The sequence below is a fragment of the Oryzias latipes genome, chromosome 9, assembly GCF_002234675.1.
Source record: "Oryzias latipes chromosome 9, ASM223467v1".
Lineage (NCBI taxonomy): Eukaryota > Metazoa > Chordata > Actinopteri > Beloniformes > Adrianichthyidae > Oryzias > Oryzias latipes.
In genome coordinates, this window is record NC_019867.2 from 33,094,244 (window position 1) to 33,114,226 (window position 19,983).

A 19,983-nucleotide genomic window follows, 5' to 3' on the forward strand; every position below is an offset into this window, starting at 1 on the left:
CACATAGCAGATCCACTAGATAGCATGTTCCCTTCGTGGCGCTGTACTCGAACGGGGGCGGCCCAACGGTCAATGGTGCCGGGTCACACATAGCAGATCCACTAGATAGCATGTTCCCTTCGTGGCGCTGTACTCGAACGGGGGCGGCCCAACGGTCAATGGTGCCGGGTCACACATAGCAGATCCACTAGATAGCATGTTCCCTTCGTGGCGCTGTACTCGAACGGGAGCGGCCCAACGGTCAATGGTGCCGGGTCACACATAACAGTCATACTGGGAAATGAAATGAAATTGAAATGGAATGCTGCCGAAAACACACCTCATCTTATTACACACTGATTATACATTCACATTTTTCTTCTTCTGGATGACTTTGGTGTTGGGGGTTTTGTTACCCGAAAGTTTTATGGAAATTTCTCATGGAATTGAACGGAGCCTTATGCCAAACGAAAAAGATGTGAATGCCAACTTAAAGAATGTGGAAATTATGTATGTCAAATAAATATTTCTTACTGCAAGAGTTGTCTGACTGAAATGTGGTCAAAAACCCTCAAGAAGCAATAAAAAACACCGTTTTTCTGAAACATGCTTCACTTCTGTGCAGCGCATGAAGATGGTGACCCCCCCCCCTCTCTCACTCTAAGCAGACCTCTCTCTGTCCGCCACGAGGGGGAAGACGGGTCAGAAGAACCGGACAGCCGCTCTCAGATGGCCCCCCCACTCCCTGCTGCCTGCAGCCCCGGTGAGTGTCCACCTTTTTCTTTCAGTTTTGGTGAAAAACGTCTGCTTCGTCAGGATGAAGAACAGGCTGAGGCCGTAAAACCTGATCTGCTCCTGCTCCCCCCACTGCACTGCTGGCTACAAACAGCAATGCTCAGTCTCAGGCAGAGCCGTACCGTCCAGCTGTTACCATAGTTACCATAGTAATCTGATGTAAAAGCAAGAATTTTACCCCCCCAATGGTTCAATAATTACCCCCCCACCACCAAAGCCTTAGCTTCATTGAACTTTAAATTTAAAATCTACCTTACCTATGAACTCAGTTTAAATCATTTTTGATCATGTTTTTGTTGCATATTAAGATAAACATTAAAAGTGAACATTGTTATGTTTTTAGACAAGACGGTTTTATTTTTCCACAGTAAAAGTTTATTATTACTTTTATTTTATGTCAGAATCAGAATCAGAAATACTTTATTGATCCCACACGTGGAAAATTTGTTTGTCACCATAGCAACTGACAGCAGAGGGGGAAAAAAAGATTAGAATGATATAAAAAAACAAGAACAAAGAAAACATCAAACATCAAGGTAGTATAATTCAGAAGTAATAGTAGTCAGAAGTAATACTCCTGACGTATTTATACTCGCAGGGAAAAACGTCAAGAATCAGGAATATTTCTGTGAACAGTTTATTCTTTCACTTTTCAGAAGGTGAATGGGGGGGGGGGGGGGTGCATGTGTGTGGGAGTGTGAATTAGGGAGAGTCTGTGTTCAGATGATTTGATTCTTCACTGGTCAAACTCCCCCATAAGGCAGTGGTTGTACCCTGGCAGTGTGTACGGCCCCCATGGAAACATAAACAACAACAAAGATTCACGTTTTCTTATGACACTTTCTGGAAAAAGTCCCAAAAAAGCAAAAGTTTAGGTATTTTTTTCATCCAGTTAAACATAGCAGTGGCTCACTTTTTACTACTAGAAGACACTTATGCATGGGTAGACTTTATTTGGAAGCTTGACTTCATATTTCAACACCTCACTGATTTATAGAAATATAATATAAAATGTTGCTCAAAGTTTAGAGTAGAATGTCAGAGATGATTAGAGACTGTAATGATGTTCAGTACCTCCTTTTACTGTCAGACAGGGACCATCACCAGTTCTGTCAAACAGTTGTTGGTTTAACGACTTGTTGTCGGATTTCTGAGGGACTTTTGATCAAATATTTCTGCTAGAAGATATCAGAAAGCCAAACACCTCCACATCCATTTTTCTCCTCCTTCAGCTCCGTGTTTGCCTTGATGGAAACTGTCTTCTAAATATTAGGAATATTCAAAGTTTTACACACAGAACTTTTATTCTAATTAGTTTGAGGAGGTCTGTTTTAAATATGGTTAAAGTAGCGATGGTATGACGGCAGTTTGATTCCAAAAGCAGCTAAATGTATGTAAACTGTAAAGCTCTTCAGTGAACAACTGGAGTTCCTTTGGATGTTTAAAGACATTTTAAAACCTTTTAATATTCTTTGACCTTTGAAACTTCAGAGTTTTAGAATTTTAAGTGTAAAGATGATGTACGTCATCTTTACAGGACCCATGTCCTCCAATGCTATGTACAATATAGCAGAGAAGTTGAAGTCACAAAATGATGAGAAGTATTTAAACTGTGGTTGGATGTTTGATTCCTTGGATGTATCCACTGCAGTCTTAAAGCTGCTGTTAGGTCTAATGACTTCAAAGACCATCAATGTTTAAATAGTGCAGATTGTATACATGGAAGCATTTTAAAGAAGAATGCATGTACATTGCAGTGGTTTTGCTCAAACACTTTAAAGTTTTGATTTTGCAAAACTGATGTGATCATTGTAAATATATACATATTTGTTGATTCTTGCGATGCGTTCAGCTGTTTTTTTCTCAACAAAAACTTAACAACAGGAAAGAACATTGATAAGAAAATATTACAGACTAAACCAGGGGTGGGCAAAATACGGCCCGCGGGCTGGATCCGGCCCGCCTCCATGTTTGGTCCGGCCCACTGAACAATATCAGAGACCCATGTTTTTTATTTTTATCACGATCAAGATGTGACATTTTCTTCCATTATTCTGCAGTCTGTGCTCCAACCTGAAAGCCTCTAAAATCTCTGTCAAACAGAACAGAAGACAGTCTTTCCTTTCTATGTCACACTGCTTTACGATATAAGAAAGATAAAAGAAGTTTAAAGAAACAGAGTTATTGTGGCCCTCATAAGAAAATGTTTGGGGACCTGCTCTAGCATCCAAGTGGTGTTGGAAGATGTGTTGTTTTTCATTCTTCCATCATTCAAACAGACATGAATGAAGCATTTCTCCAAGTTTTAAACGAGGTACATCAAGCCGTTGGTGCAATCGGCTCTAAAATGAGAACAAAAGTTTAACCTAAAAAATCTCAAATGTTCTGTTTTAAAATATAATTTTAAATCCGAATATTTTCATCCAGATTATATCTTATTTCTTTCTCACTCCACGCATCTTCTCCTGATCCGGCCCTTGTATCCAATTTTAGAGCCCTATGTGGCCACGAGTCAAAATATTTGCCCAACCCTGCACTAAACTGATCATTCGCCCCGATGTGATTGGGCATCTGTGGCTGAGCTAATGTGTCATTCCTTCTTGACTTTACTTCTGTCAAATATCTGCCTAATGAGAAACTTTACAGCAGAGAAGGAAACAAGCAAAAACAGTAGAACAGTTGCAAACAGAAAGGCTGCCACATCCATTGAGTAGTACTGGATCATGGTCATCTTGTAAGAATCTGTCTTCAAATGTGCCGCTCCTTTGTGCCTCATGACAAACTCAATCCAGAACACAGCCCGGTCCAGTGGTTTCATTGGCTGGTCTCTGTGCAGGCTAGACAGTTTCTTCATATTCTCCCTGTAGGATGGTGTGTAGAGAACCTCCTTCAAGCCCTCCAGGAACGTGTCTTTATTCAGTGTTCCAAAGTCCAAAACTTTGGCCACCCCTCTTGCTTGCATCCTGAAGAAGTTGTCATGCTGATCAAACATGAGAGGCAGGCCAACTAGAGGGACGCCATGGTAGATGGCCTCCTGGATTCCGTTGGTTCCTCCATGGGCTACAAACACCCTAGTCTTGGGATGACCCAATAGATCGTTTTGGGGCAACCAGTCCAAAACTAATGTGTTGTTGCCAAGGTTGTTTGGCCTCCTGCCCTTGTGCTTCCAGATCACCTTTTGAGAAAGTTCAGCAAAAGCAGCAGCAATGTCCTCAGTGATGTCATCAGGAAGCCTCTCCACCAAGGTCCCCAGTGTCATCACAATGACCCCATGCTCACCAGAACTCTCAACGAAATCTTCTAGCTCCTTAGGTAAAGGCTTGGAGGGTTTGCACTGAAATCCTGACATGTAAACAATGTTTGGCATTGTGGGACGTGGAAATTCTAAGGTGAAATCGTTTCTCATCAGCCAGATGTCTGCTGCCTGAAACAGCTCCATGTAATGGATGTCACTGCCAAAGTAGCGATGGACAAATGGCTTGTAGTTTGGTTCAGTAATATACCATATTTGGAGGCATGTAAAGATATAATAGAGGATGTTCTTGATGCGCTGTTTAAAGCTCATCTTATCAGTCAGCTCTGATCCTGGTATGGGGACATACGAAAGAGGGGAAGGGGTAATTGCTTGATGCCCCTCACCCTGAATTGTCCATCTGACGTTAAGCACAAGTGGAAGACCTAGACGATGAGCAAGAAGCACACCCCCACCAATTGCAGGGTCTGTGAGGACTAAATCGTATTTGGCTTCATGGAGGCTCTGCATCAGTTTGGGGTCCTCAAATATCTCCTCAACCATTTGGAGTACCAACTTATTCATCTCATTAAAATTATTCAGCATGTCTAACTCTAGGGATATCCGAGTCCAAATGGAAGCGCCTTGGCGTTGCATATTTAGGGTTCTTGTCACAAATGAGCCAAAGCCTTTACTGTCAAAACCAGCAGGAGAATTGAGAGTGATGGCTTTGTAGTGAGGAGAGTCAGGCTTGATGTACCAGCTGTCCGATGGCCGCAGGACAGTGACTTCATGACCTCTGGCATGAAGCTCCTCGATGATCACTTTCATGTTGACCCAGTGGCTTCCATCCACAGGGAACACCAAAACTTTGCCTCCATTCACCAGAAAGGATGAGTAGAAGAACACTGCAAGTGCCACCAGAGTCTGTCGGTACATCTCTGAAAGATATTCTGACAAGAGACATAAATGGTGAATTAACGTTTGATAATTACAGTCATGACAAAGAAAGTTCAAAAACACAACTATGCACTTATTCAGTATCTTGTCGCAGCAGCACCATCGGGTTAATGTTTTCTGTATGCTAGTAAAAGCCTCCTTCCAAGATGTGGCAAACTTTTGGCCAAGTTCATCTGTCACATTGGCCCTGGGACAATCATCCAACATCTAAACGGAGTAACAGGACTGCTGGAGATTAGCCAGCTAAGGACAAAAGTTGGAGACATCCTGGACTGATTGCCTGTTTCTTGCTGGGAAACTCAGAGATTTCAACCACACACTCACGTTCACACCTAAGGGACCATTTTGTGTAATCAATAAACCTATGAAGCTTTTTATAACAATGGGAGGAAGCTGGAAAAAACTCAGACGTGCATTGATGGTCATTTGGCCATGAAAAAAGGCTCTAATGACAGCATGACTGCACCAACATGCATCAAAGTTGGAGTTTTCCTTTTAAGGATTATAAAATCCTTCCTCCCCCCTTTGACTTTTATCCCCACTTATCACTTTTCTTCTTGCCATCTTCTTTAGCTGATGGTTCAGATTCCACTGGTTTTAATAATCCTCATTCCATCTCCAACCCACTTTTTCTTTCTAAAATTCTTTGAGAACAAAAACCTAGTTAGTCTTTCCAGTTTGATCTTTCTCATCAAAGATAACTCCTGACAATGTTCTTTTGCCACGGTTACCACTCAGGTTTAAATAATGTTTCATAACAATGTTTTAGAGAAAGAAGATGATACACATCACAACCACTTCTCATATCTGGTAATGGCTACTCCAAGCCTATGCATTGTAAGTTATGCTACTGTGGCAGGTGGAGTGCCACTTAGTGGATTGGTTACCTGTGTGCACCAACTGCTAACCTGCAGAGGGTTTATAAGGGTGGCTTCCCTCTGCCAGTGTGTTGTTTGTTTGGGATTGGACCGGCAACCTCAGGCTGTTTTTTTTGTAGCAGAGTATAGTCTCAAATGTTGCTCAGCGCAGTGATTAATTCACTGATTTCAGACTCTGATCAGCGAAGGTCTTGTGGTGTTTATGCGGCTCGAGTGACTCCTTTTGGTCATCCTCCTAATCTGCATGCCCAGGTGTTGCTGTTTTGTGCTGTTGTTGTCGGCACAGCTGTGTTCTTCTGTAGCACCACGGTTTCTGGTGCCGGCCTTTTGCAGACTCAAAGTTGTGTGGTTGTGCCACTGTGGTTCAGCTGATTGCCATCCATCCACACACTCATTGACGCGATGCAACCGGACCTAGGGAACCACCTGCCTCTCAGGGGCGGCCCCCCGTAGCATAGGCAGTAAAGGCAAACGCTAAGGGCACTGCGCATCCAGGGGCGCCACGAAGAGAGGAAGAAAAAAAAGGGCCATCTGTATCAATGCCTCCGTTGTTCATAAAAGTAGTTGGTCGTTATTTTGTCTTGATAAGAAGACACGTATAAGCGTGCATGAATTCATCCGTATAACAAAGCCTGCTAAGTTGTTGTTGCCTTTTGGTTGAGATTTACTCAGTTAAAATTCCAAAACATCCAAAACTTTCTGCTGCCCAGAGGAGGAAAAAAAAGAAAACAGGCAGATAAACTGCAAAAAAACAGAGGTACCTAAAGTAAAGAGGATTTCAATCAGTCAATGATATTATTTTGCTGTTGCAGAAAGATTGACAGCACCGTTAGCTTGTAGCGTAGCGTTAATAAATAGCCAGTGCAAACACGCTATAGGTTTGAACATCAGTTGAGGTTACTATAGGTTGATAATTTTCAGGATGATATTTACTTATATAACAACCCCTACCTTACCTTCCCCAGACAAACGTACACGTATTCGATCAGGTGTTAGGATTTAATTCCATTGATGAGGTTTTCTCTCATTTTTCCAGTTTGTAGCAGTCAATCAAAATGCTGTTCAGTTTTTCCTCAGATACAAGCCTAAAGCTGTAATAATTGATTGATTGTCTGCAGTGCATTTATCTTGTATCTTTTCATCAGTATTAAAGTCATTGTGTTATTATTCATGACATTCTCCAATGCTATATTTACTGCTGTTTACTGAGTCTTTGCATTCTTAGCCTTTCATTGTAATGACAATAAATAATTAATAAATAATAATAATTATAAATGAATGACTAATATAATTTGCATATCAGAAAAAGTACATTGAATATTATACAGTATAGTCTACATTGCGCACATGTTACAGGAAGAATGGATTAACACTAGAAATCTTTACTACGATCATTGAATTTCTCAGTGGACTTGCCATCAAAAGCGGAAACCATGTGGTCTCAAAACAATTGTCAAATGATGATGTTGTAAACAACTTTGCTGCAAAAAACCAGGAGAGTGACGCTGTAGCGCAGGGGGGGGCAATTATTTTAACTGGCGGGCCACATTGGGTTCTAAAATTGGATATAAGGGCCGGACCAGGAGCAGATGCGTGGAGTGAGAAAGAAATAACACGGAATGTAGATGAAAACATTTGGATGGAAAATTATATTCTAAAAGATGATATTCTAGAGTTTTTAGTTTAAAACTTTTGTTCCCATTTCAGATCAATTTTTTATTGTGAAGCCCTTTGGTACCTTCAAGGAGTTGTAAAGTGCTAAATGAATAAAGTTTCATTCATTTATGATTCTTTTAGCCCTTGTGCTATCTTACATGATCCCCCCCCCCACCCTTCCATTGAGGTGTTCTCCCTACCATGACAAAGGTGGATAAAGGTGGAAAGATTTCATGTAATCCATGGACACCAGTGAAGATCACAAATCATTGAAGAAAAAAGGTTCAGAGCACTGTCTAGTGGGTCTAGATGACCCAACTCCCAATGGTAAGGGTTAATAAAATAAATAACACTATTTATGAAATAAAACAATGACCAAATAACACTCTCTATGATTTTCAAAGACAAAAATCTAGGAAAAATATACTGATACATTAAAAACCCCCACAATAAAACAAGAAATAGTGGCTCCTCTGCCGTCATAATCCTAATAAAGACTTCTCATCTCACAGTTTGCACTAAAACGGAGCAGCTGTGTCCTCCGCGTCTGTTTCTCATCCAGTAATCATGAAAAAAGCTCATTTCTATGTCTTCTGCTGCAGCTAATCATATTTCTGTGTTACTTTTTCACCAGAACAGAGTTCCTCGTTTATTGCAGGAGTTTAGTTCTAAAAATAACGTGATCGGTGAAATCCACAGAGTCTGATTCCAGACGTTTATGGCAGTAAAACTCCTCACTGCATAAATACACTTTTCTCACACAGACATGAACATTTTCACCTTTTCTCTGGTTTAAATTCTCAAACCTTCATAGAAATAAAGTCCAGAATTTTAGAATGAAAACAAAAATCTGATCACAGATTTCTGATCTGAAGAGCTCCGCGTTTCTGTACAGGAGACACAGAGCTTGATTGACAGGGTCTCCAGCCAATCAGGACGCAGAACAGAGTGCTGTTTAAAACAGGCAGCATAATCGCTCTAAAAGAATGATCTAAACCGGGACGAATGAACTGTGACATAGAAAGGAAGACTGTCTTCTGTTCTGTTTGACAGAGATGTTAGGAGGTTTCAGGTTGGAGCTCAGACTGCAGAAGAAAATGTCCCGTCTTGATCATGTGGCCAGACTAAAAAAATAAATAACATGGGTCTCTGATATTGTTCAGTGGGCCGGACCAAACATGGAGGCGGGCCGGATCCAGCCCGCGGGCCGCAGTTTACCCACCAATGGTGTAGCGGGTTTAGTCAGACTGAGGAGGTGGAGGTGTAGTTATGAAGTAATTCAAGTTAAGGCAGCAGCAAAACGCCACCTTGTCTTTGTACAGTCATCTTTTAAATAAAAATAATAGCGCTAGAGCCCCATGAGAATGGAATGGTTTCCGCAGAGCAAGTTAACCCCCCACCCTCACCCCCACTTACATAACCTCAGGACCCTGCAGTTCAACAAGCTGCACACCGTGTGCTTTCTTTCACTGCGCCTCTAATGTTACACTGCTTTGTGTTCAAGCTCCACCCAGTCCGGATTATTTCAGGATAAAAAAGGTCTAATTCAACCTCATTGAAAGATCAGCCAAAGTAAACCAGCGCTAAATGGAAACATAAAAACCATACTCAAACACCAAAGCTGAAAACATTACATCACATCAGTGAGATCTGACAAGGAAATGGGTAGGAAGCTTAAAAAAAGTGACTGAGATCGCTCAAATGGCCCTAAAAGAGACTTCAACTGGGAAAAGGCTGCCAGACAGGTGAGGAAGAAAGATTGTGAGCTTAGAGCCCCGATCAGCTGATCCATTTGTGTTTGTGCAGCCAAAGTTCACAAAGGTTTGCTTCAGGTTGTATAAGCAGGAACCATAGCTTCACTTGAGCATGTGGGTGGTGTCTAAGTACATGTGTACACTTTTATGTCTTCTAAAAGGGGTTTTTCAGAAAAAGAACATTTTATCATTTGTCAAAAAAGGAAGATTTTTCATTTGTTTTAAACTTCAGAGAAATAAAACCAACAGCTTTAGAGATCAGTGTACTACTGATTCATTTAGAACACGTAAAATGATGAACAAATAGATGAGATCAGGAAATGTTGGAGCACAAGAATCCTTCTCTGAGCAAACAAACCACTTCTATGCTAAACAGATCTTTGTTCCTCAGCAGAAAAGTGAGATGTTTACACAGAGAAATGAGTCAAATTCCATCCTGTAGCAGTAAAACTGTTTGAAAGGCTCCTATGCTTCAGTCAACCGCACCAGCACACAACTCACATCTGCACTCTTCTTCAAAGCTCCATGAACACTCACCGACAACGTCCCAGCAAACAGACCCGTCTCTGGCTCTGATCGAGAGTCCCGCTTGAGCTGCAGTTTCCTCTGGAAAAATTCTGAGGGGCGTGTAGCTTTGAGTGACAGAGGGTGGGTGTGGGCTAAAGCACAGATGCAGGATGGCCCACAGCAGCCCACAAAAAGTTGGCTCAGGTTGGATTTGTTCACGTGTTGAACTCTGAGCTGAACTGCAGATGCAGAACTGAGATAGTACTTCTGTGTGGTTGAAGGTCGTCTGGAGCAAAGGTACTAGAACTGAAGAACATGGAAGGGGCTCTGCCCCTCAGAAGTTCCCTCATCAGGTTTGCAGATTTGTGTATCAACTTTACAAGGATTTCAGCTCGGTCAGCTCTCTGAACAGTTGAGGACAGTGGTGGGGGACCGTCAAGGAGAGCTTCTGTTTGAGCTGCTTTCAACTACAGTCAGACATCGGAGTTCAACCAACCATTTAGGTTATCATTATTGTGCAGAGCTGTTTGCACCCTTATTGCCATTCTCTGTCCCGTGCGAGCGTTGTGGTGTATGTGTGGGTAGCTTTAGCCTTATCAATGTGAAATGTCCTAATGTGCAACATTTTATTAGGGCAAATAAAAAGGTTGGAAAATGGCAAAGTTCATGAACAGAAACCTCTGGGAGGTGCTGCTGTGTGAGGCAGCTCTGAATAGCTTCACATACAGGTACCTAAGGTCCAGGTGAAGTGAGGACATTGGTTAATGTCATTTATACCATGGTCCGTTTGAATACTCGATTCTGATTGGCTGCTGGGTGTGCATTAAAACCTGATAACCACACGGTGAAAAAAGAAGTTCCGGTCACCTAGCTTAAATGTTTTGTCTCACTGCGCTGGCTTCTTTAAAACAACCTATTGCTTCATCATCTGGACAAAAACAAGCGGTAAGAGGAGAACTTTCTCTCTGAACTGATGCTTTATTCAACCAATCGGGACGATCAGCATATATATATCGCTGAATCTTGACTGCAGCGGTGGCGCGACGTGGACTATTTGTTACGCGCATCGCGCCGCATCACGTAACAAATAGTCCGCTTTTTGTCAGAAAAGCGATCCAAATCTGAAAAAAAAAAACAAGAATTAAGGACTAAGAACTGGTTAATATGTATTGCTTTTGTAAGTGACCATGGTATAAGCGGGTTAATGGCCAACAAAGTGTGCGTTATTACTATTTAACGCACTTCGTTAGGCTTCCTTGCGTTAAAAAGTAATAGCGCACACTTTGTCTGCCATTAACCCTTACGTATTCCACAATTTAGTTTGGAATAGTCCACCCCAAAGAAGTCACATACTAGGATTAAAGGTTAAACTACTAATGAATTCACATTAACTAGAACTAGAAATGAACATCCGAAAAAACTGAGTTACAATTAAAAGAGATTTCATTGTACTTGTGTAGACGGTGTAATCTGAAGGAGACCAGTGACTGCAAAGTAGTGGTAGGTGAAAGAGAAAATATGATGGTGGTGTGTAGGATGACTCTGGTGATGAAGAAGATGAAGAAAGAAAGGGCAAAGGCAGAGAAGAGGACAAACTGGTGGAAGCTGAAAAAGGAAGAATGTTGCAGGACTTTTAAGAAGCAGCTAGAACAGGCTGTGGGTGGTCAGGAGGTACTGGATGACTACAGCTAACGTGATCAGGGAGACAGACAGGAGTGTACTTGGTGTGTCATCAGGAAAGAAAGTTCATAAGGAGACTTGGTGGTGGAATGAGGAGCTGCAGGAGTTTAGACAGAGTAAGTAAAAGGCTGGCTAAGAAAAAGGGAGACACTGAAAGGACTGAGGAGAGTAGTCAGGAGTACAGGGAGATGCAGCATGGAACAAATTAAGGGGAGCATGGAAGAGGATGAAGAGTGGAAAGGCACTTGGTCCTGTGGAGGTCTGGAAGTGTCTGGGAGAGATGGCAGTGGAGTTTCTAACTGGGTTGTTCAACAGCATCTTAGGTGGTGAGAAGATTCCTGAGGAACGGAGGACAAGTGTGATGGTGTCCATCAACAAGAACAAGGAGATGTGCAGATTTGTGGTAACAGCAGAGGAATAAAGCTGATGAGCCAAACAATGAAGAGATGGGAAAGAGTAGCTGAAGCTAGGCTAAGAGCAGAAGTGAACATTTGTGAGCAGCAGGATGGTTTCATGCCAAGAAAGAGAACTACAGATGGAATCTTTGCTTTGAGGATGTTGATAGAGAAGCACAGAGAAGGTCAGAGAGAGACACACTGTCTCTGGAGATCTGGAGAAAGTTTATGACAGGATGTCCAGAAAGGAACTGTGCTTTTGGATGAGGAAGTCTGGAGTGACAGGAAGTATGTTAGAGCAGTGCAGGACATGTGTGAGGGCTATTTAGGGTGTAACCCGCCGTTGCCCAACAGTCGCTGGCATCCCTGTGACCCTGAGGGGGATCAGAATGATGTTGATATTCAGACATTTCTGAGACGCTCAAAGCTGCTGAACAGTATTTTCCTGATTCAGATGAAGAAAATTAGATGGTAAATGGCGTATACTTATATAGCGCCTTTCTTCCTACAAGGACAAAGCGCTTTACAGTCACAGACCCTTTCACACATTCACTCACACATTCACACACTGGTGGCGGCTCCACTGCCCAACACAGGCGCCTGCCTACCACCAGAGGCAAGGTGGGGTTCAGTGTCTTGCCCAAGGACACTTTGACTCATGGGCGTGCAAGGCGGGAATCGAACCTGCAACCTAACGATCATGGGACGACCATCCTACCGCTGGCCCACAGCCGCCCCTGATGTCACCTTCACTTCCCAGATGGGGTGGGGCATGGGGCTGTGAATTAAAATGTTGCCCTTCTTTCTGCCCTTTCCCACCCACAGCACCACCATGCTTTGTGGAGAGGCTGCAAGCAGAGGACTTTCTAGAGACAGAGCCTTGTCGGACCTGGGGGAGCAGGGTTTTACCTCTGGTAGAGACAGTCTCCAGTTTCAAACCCAGCAAGTATCAGTCACAGCTGATGCTCAAGCACAACAAACCCCTGGAGGTGGGGGTCCTGCGAAGGGTGAAGGAACTCCTGGCCAGCACAGACCCTCATACTGCCGCCAAGATCATCACCAAGGCAGACTGTGAGGTGCCAACACCACCCTCTTGTTTTCAGGGCTTAGTTTCGGGTGAACTGGTTAACAGCAGGTCTATGTTAAACCTGCAGGTCAAAAGTTTGTCATGACCTTTAACTCCAACTTCAAATGTTTCTTGCCTAGAACTAATTTCCAAACAGATCAATCTGAATCACTCTCTGAATCATGTAATGTATGTATATTAAAAAACCACCCCTCTCACCCTCCGCGGGTGGTTTCTCCTCCAAGCTGGGGTCCTCTACCAGAGGCCTGGGAGCTTGAGGGTCCTGCAGTATCTTAGCTGTTCCTGTTCTTTTCTGGACTGAGAGGTCTGAGGTCTTTCCAGGTATCTGTTGTAGCCACTCCTCCAGCTTGGGGGTTACTGCCCCCAGTGCTCCAATTACCACAGGCACCACTGTCACCTTCACTTTCCAGGCTTTCTCCAGTTCTTCTCTGAGTCCCTGGTATTTCTCCAGTTTCTCATGTTCCTTCTTCCTGATGTTCCCATCGCTTGGCACTGCCACATCCATCACAACGGCTTTCCTCTGTTCTTTATCTATCACTACAATGACTGGTTGGTTCCCCATCACCATCCTATCAGTCTGGATCTGGATCAGGATCTTTGCCCTCTCATTCTCTACCACCTTCAGAGGTGTTTCCCATTTTGACCTTGGGGTTTCCAGTTCATATTCTGCACACATGTTCCTGTATATTATTCCAGCCACTTAATTGTGGCGCTCCATGTATGCTTTCCCTGCCAGCATCTTACACCCTGCAGTTATGTGCTGGATTGTTTCAGGCGCCTTTTTGCACAGCCTACACCTTGAGTCTTGTCTGGTGTAGTAGATCTACATCGTGGGTCTTGTCTGGTGTGGTAGATCTACACCTTGGGTCTTGTCTGCTGTGGTAGATCTACATCGTGGGTCTTGTCTGGTGTGGTAGATCTACACCTTGGGTCTTGTCTGGTGTGGTAGATCTACACCTTGGGTCTTGTCTGCTGTGGTAGATCTACACCTTGGGTCTTGTCTGGTGTGGTAGAGCTAAACCTTGGGTCTTGTCTGCTGTGGTAGATCTACACCTTGGGTCTTGTCTGGTGTGGTAGATCTACACCTTGGGTCTTGTCTGCTGTGGTAAATCTACACCTTGAGTCTTGTCTGGTGTGGTACATCTAAACCTTGATTCTTGTCTGCTGTGGTAGATCTACACCTTGGGTCTTGTCTGGTGTGGTAGATCTACACCTTGTGTCTTGTCTGGTGTGGTAGATCTACACCTTGTGTCTTGTCTGGTGTGGTAGATCTACACCTTGTGTCTTGTCTGGTGTGGTAGATCTACACCTTGAGTCTTGTCTGGTGTGGTAGATCTACACCTTGGGTCTTGTCTAGTGTGGTCGATCTACACCTTGGGTCTTGTCTAGTGTGGTAGATCTACACCTTGGGTCTTGTCTGGTGTGGTAGTTCTACACCTTGGGTCTTGTCTGGTGTGGTAGATCTACACCTTGGGTCTTGTCTGGTGTGGTAGATCTACACCTTGGGTCTTGTCTGGTGTGGTAGATCTACACCTTGGGTCTTGTCTGGTGTGGTAGCTCTACACCTTGGGTCTTGTCTGGTGTGGTAGATCTACACCTTGGGTCTTGTCTGGTGTGGTAGATCTACACCTTGGGTCTTGTCTGGTGTGGTAGATCTACACCTTGGGTCTTGTCTGGTGTGGTAGTTCTACACCTTGGGTCTTGTCTGGTGTGGTAGTTCTACACCTTGGGTCTTGTCTGGTGTGGTAGATCTACACCTTGGGTCTTGTCAGATGTGGTAGATCTACACCTTGGGTCTTGTCTACTGTGGTAGATCTACACCTTGTGTCTTGTCTGGTGTGGTAGATCTACACCTTGGGTCTTGTCTGGTGTGGTAGATCTACACCTTGGGTCTTGTCTGGTGTGGTAGATCTACACCTTGGGTCTTGTCTGGTGTGGTAGCTCTACACCTTGGGTCTTGTCTGGTGTGGTAGATCTACACCTTGGGTCTTGTCTGGTGTGGTAGCTCTACACCTTGGGTCTTGTCTGGTGTGGTAGATCTACACCTTGGGTCTTGTCTAGTGTGGTAGATCTACACCTTGGGTCTTGTCTGGTGTGGTAGATCTACACCTTGGGTCTTGTCTGGTGTGGTAGATCTACACCTTGGGTCTTGTCTGGTGTGGTGGTCTACACCTTGGGTCTTGTCTGGTGTGGTAGTTCTACACCTTGGGTCTTGTCTGGTGTGGTAGATCTACACCTTGGGTCTTGTCTGGTGTGGTAGATCTACACCTTGGGTCTTGTCTGGTGTGGTAGATCTACACCTTGGGTCTTGTCTGGTGTGGTAGTTCTACACCTTGGGTCTTGTCTGGTGTGGTAGTTCTACACCTTGGGTCTTGTCTGGTGTGGTAGATCTACACCTTGGGTCTTGTCTGGTGTGGTAGTTCTACACCTTGGGTCTTGTCTGGTGTGGTAGTTCTACACCTTGGGTCTTGTCTGGTGTGGTAGTTCTACACCTTGGGTCTTGTCTGGTGTGGTAGTTTTACACCTTGGGTCTTGTCTGATGTGGTAGATCTACACCTTGGGTCTTGTCTGATGTGGTAGATCTACACCTTGGGTCTTGTCTGGTGTGGTAGATCTGAACCTCTATGGCTCTGGTGCTCAGGGCTTGTTCCTGAGCTGTCAGGATGAGTTCTTCGGTGCTGTCCTGTAGGCCAGCCATTTCTAGCCATTGGTAGGACTTCTTGATATCAGCCACTTCAGTTATGGTCTGGTGGAACATCACATGCAGGGGCCTGGGATGTACCACCAGATGTACCACCAGAAACCTCACTGATCTAGAGGAGATCTGTGTGGAGGAGTGGGCCAATGTACCTGCTTTGTTCATACTTGCAGAAAAACTACAGGAAACGTTTGAACTGTGGAAACAAAGGCTACTGAACCAAATATTAACACTGAGTTTCTCAGGGGTGTATATATCTATAACTCAACCAACCAAATGTTTCATTTCAGGTGGCTAGGATTTTGGGTATGACACCAGAGCTGCAAAGGATGATGGGAGTAAGCTGTGGAATGGAGCTACTGACATTACCACACGGCCAGCAGCTGAGACAAGACCTGCTAGAGAGGTATGTCACACAAGGTTGACTTTAAACTGGATCCGCTATCCTTTTACCATTGATAGTAGAACAAATCCCCCAGTCAGAACATGTTGATCTTTTTCCAGTGAAGCCTTTGGTTAGGCCTTCAATTCTAATTCTGCATCAGTGTAACTCAGCAGTGGAAACGTGCACATGAACAGCACTTATAAAATCCAAATGAATGTTGTCTGATCGCAAAGAAAATGTAAACAATGCTGAAATGAACCCAACGGTTTCCTGGTGTTGAGACAAAGTCACAAACAAAAAACATGGAGAGAGATAACATTGTCTGAGTTTATACCGTGTTTTATTTTACTGGTTAGATCAACACAAACCATTTGAGATATTGACCCCCTGTTTCTGCACATTTTCATATGGGGGGAGGCAAGGGTGTGTTATTTTGCAGACTGGCAGCACTAGACCATTTGTGTGACAAAAAAGTGGTGAATTTGAGGAAATGCAGAGTTTTTCATCTGATTTAAACTCCTAACTGCTGAACATTTCAAATGTTTACCTTTTCCTAAACTCTAAATGATGCTTTTTAATTCAGATGAGATGTTTTATTGATCAGAATCCGATATCTTGATGGGCATGTTCCTGCAGGCTTCAGACCATGGCCATTACGCTGGCTGTGCACGTGCTGGGCTGCACAGGCACGCATGAAGAGCGCGCTCTTCTGCTTCAGAAGATCATCCAGATTGCTGCAGAGCTGAAGAGCACGACAGGAAACATGTTTGGCTTTTCAGCCGTCATGACAGCCTTGGAGCTGCCTCAGGTGAAGATCACACTCTGCTGCTTTTCTTTGCTGTTGACCGCTCTGCAGACCAAACTGGGATCAACATTCTCATTCACACGTTCATGGTCAGCAGACAAAGTTCAAAGGTTATATGCCTCTGTTAGGATAAAAAGACATTTTCCTCTCAGAAATCAAACATTTTTGCTTTTTATCTAAGGTTGCTGCAGAGCAAATTCATCGTTATGGTGTTTCTACTTCTTTTCTGTCTCTGTTTTGTTACTAAGTGACTAAATAACCTTTTATGACCTTTTATGCACGCCTGCCGCACGTTGACCTGCAGCGCCACCCTCTGTTCATTCCAGCTAGTGTCACTTGGTGAAGTACAGACCCTTCCCAAAAAACTAGAATCATAGAAAAGTATATTTATTTCCACACTTCCTTTCACTCAAATAAACCTTCATAGAATATAGATTCAGGGCTTGCTTTATTGATTTCAACTTTTTGTTTATTAAAATAAAAATAATCATGTTTTCAGCAAACAAAACCCACAAAAAAAGATTTCAGAAAATGAGAAAACTGTGGAGGAATCAGTCTGTACTCTCAGTTTTTTCAAAAAGATAAAGACAGAGGTGATGATCACATCAAAATATTTTCTGATTGATCTGTCCATCAATAATCTGGATGGGGTCGTCTCTTTTCCCGCCACATTTGTCCTTCCATCAGACGTTCTGTTTGTCTGCTCGGACACGGCGCTCTGGGAACAGCCAGCCACCTTAGCGAGGAACTTTGGCGTTCTACCCATTTGATGGAGGGGTCAGTGATGGAGGTCTGGATAGATGTCTGAAGTTTTCCCCATTTTGAACCCAACTGAACCAATTTAATGACATCAGGGGAACCTGTGTTTAGTAGATGATTAGCTGGTGAAACTCCATTTAAAATAAGTCCTGCAGAATTTAGGCAGATTTCTCCTGAGGGTTCTAACTTTTTGAAATCCTGTTTTTGTGTGTTTGCTGAGCTGGAACCCCAATTTATGTAAAAAAGAAACCAAAACACAAATTAATACTTATAAATTAAACAGTGGGCCCTGAATCTATGTTCTATGGAAATGAGTACAGCTTTTCCAGTATGTTCTAATCTTCTGGAAAGGGTCTGCAGCGTAGCCCTTGTTCTATCCTAGGCACTTTAACATTGGGGATTGGGTCATCTAGACCCACTAGACAGTGCTCAGAACCTTTTTTCTTCAATGATTTGTGATCTTCACTGGTGTCCATGGATTACATGAAATCTTTCCACCTTTATCCACCTTTGTCATGGTAGGGAGAACACCTCAATGGAAGGGGGGGGTCATCTGGACCCCATAGGATAGCACAAGGGTTGAGATGGTAAAGCATATTCTTCCACTGATAGGACACACTCCCTCTGTCTTACCCTGTCTGTGCAGTGTGAGATACAGTTATTGTGGTCAGTCATTTGATTTCCATTCAGCCTTTCAAAGACTGAAGACTCTGAGTTTCCACGCTTTAGCAGGATGTTTTAACACCCAGGAACTGCTGAACTTGAATCTTAGAGTATGTTCTAGAAAGCGTTGTTATTGTTGGGGTTCAGTCGGGTCCATTTGTGGTGGTTTCATAGGTTGCAGCGCTCCACTTTCTTGCAGATGTCTCGTCTGGAGCAAACTTGGGCGGTGTTACGACAGCGACACACAGAGGGCGCCATCCTTTACGAGAAAACTCTACTGCCCTTTTTTAAAAGCCTGAACGAAGGAAGAGGTATCTGTGCTGCTAAATATTTCAGTTGCCGTACAGCTGTGAGTCAACATACTTAACACTGTGGTCATGTGTCTGTCAATCAGAAAGCTGCCCGCTGGCCAACACCACTTTTCCTCACATCCTCCCCTTTCTTACACTGATGGAGAGAAGTGACGTGGGGAGTGAAGGAAAAGAGCCCTGGGACATGGCAGAGGGTGGGGTGGATATGGTCATGAATCACCTCGGAGCGGCAAGAACCTTCGCTCAGCTGGGACCCATCTACAGATCCAACGCTCAAACTAAACTGCAAGGTAAGAGATCGAGGAGGTGAAAGGGAGAGGAGAGGGGGAAGGAGGAGGAGGGGAAGGAGGTCAAGTAGGGAGAGGAGGTGAAGAAGGAAAGGGTTGGAAAGCAGAAGCGGGGGAGAAAATAGGAGAGGTTGAGGAAGAAGAAGCATGAAAAGCACGTTTCATGACGTCTCTTGAGGTGGTCGTACGAGCTTGAAGAGAACGGCAGCGACTCCTGTGCTCTCCTTAGGAGCAGCCCCCTCCTTTCTATGGTCCTCTATGAGCTAAAAACCCGTCTGAGACAACCTCCTTCTGGTGAGGTGACATCTGCACTCGGGTCAGAGGGAAGACTGGCGTTTGTTCCAAAGCAGAGCCTGCAGACAGACTGATAAGGACACCAAGCCCTGGTTTAGAGAAGGGGATTGAAGGACGTCTGCTGCTAGTATTGTCTCCACACCTTCCTCCAGAATGGAGATGCTGCTGAGTCCGTGTTCAGCATGTGGATGAGTGATGCTCTCATCCCTACACTGATGAAAATCATACCATCTCGTCGTTCTGCAGGTTTCCAGGCGCAGCCAGAGATCCAGGAGATCTTTCTGACTGACTTCCAGATGAGGCTGCTGTGGGGGAGCAGGGGATCTGAGGAGAATCAGGCACTGCGATACTCCAAGTTCAACCAGGTCCTAACTGTGCTTTCCAACAAGCTACAGCGGTACTAGCCCCACAGTCAGAGAATAAGGCACAGGTCACCACCACTACTTGGTTAATGGTTAATCCACTCATGTTCCTTTGTTTGTAAGGCCTGTGATATGACAGCTGAGGCTTCAGAGAAATTCAGAGGATGTCTGTCACAGGAATTGGGGATCGCCATCCCTTCTGCATTTTCTGCCTTAACCTCCTAAACCCCATGTTGTGCCACAGAGACAGTAGCTGAAGCTGAACAGATTTTGAGTCCATGTCAGCTAGTAAGACAGAATTAACCCTAACCACACACCATTGCAGTTTAACTGCAATACTAAGATCCAGTTTTATGTAATTTCTTTTAAGTAAAGGATTTCCTTGTTTCTGAGCAAAGATTTTTGAAAACCTTTAACCCTTTTCCTTCAGATCTGAAAAACTTGACAGTACCTTCTTTAACGATATGGACCTTAATAAAAACATTTGTTCTACCTT

At 43.8% G+C, this 19,983-nt stretch overlaps 1 protein-coding gene and 1 pseudogene across 5 annotated transcripts in view; one reads left to right on the forward strand and one right to left on the reverse strand.

Moving 5' to 3' along the window:
• LOC101165133 (SH2 domain-containing protein 3C) overlaps positions 1-19,983 on the forward strand; it is a 34,905-nt gene extending 14,922 nt beyond the window's left edge. The window contains exons 2-8 of one of the 3 annotated variants that reach the window (XM_023958911.1): positions 645-742; positions 12,662-12,912; positions 15,912-16,027; positions 16,643-16,814; positions 18,433-18,544; positions 18,628-18,834; positions 19,372-19,983. In XM_023958911.1, the coding sequence (XP_023814679.1) occupies positions 645-742; positions 12,662-12,912; positions 15,912-16,027; positions 16,643-16,814; positions 18,433-18,544; positions 18,628-18,834; positions 19,372-19,529 (1,114 nt within the window). In that variant the 3' untranslated portion in view covers positions 19,530-19,983. Of the gene's footprint in view, positions 1-604; positions 743-12,661; positions 12,913-15,911; positions 16,028-16,642; positions 16,815-18,432; positions 18,545-18,627; positions 18,835-19,371 lie in introns of all 3 variants that reach the window. The other 2 variants (XM_023958912.1, XM_023958913.1) reach the window with 2 other exon arrangements.
• LOC101164386 lies at positions 1,396-9,898 on the reverse strand (annotated as a pseudogene). 2 transcript variants are annotated; one of them, XR_908411.3, is made up of 2 exons: positions 9,792-9,898; positions 1,396-4,959 (listed from the first exon to the last, which is right to left on the reverse strand). The product of XR_908411.3 is annotated as a UDP-glucuronosyltransferase 2B31 pseudogene, transcript variant X1 (transcript). The 2 variants fall into 2 exon arrangements; XR_002289734.2 differs by having other exon boundaries at positions 9,756-9,818.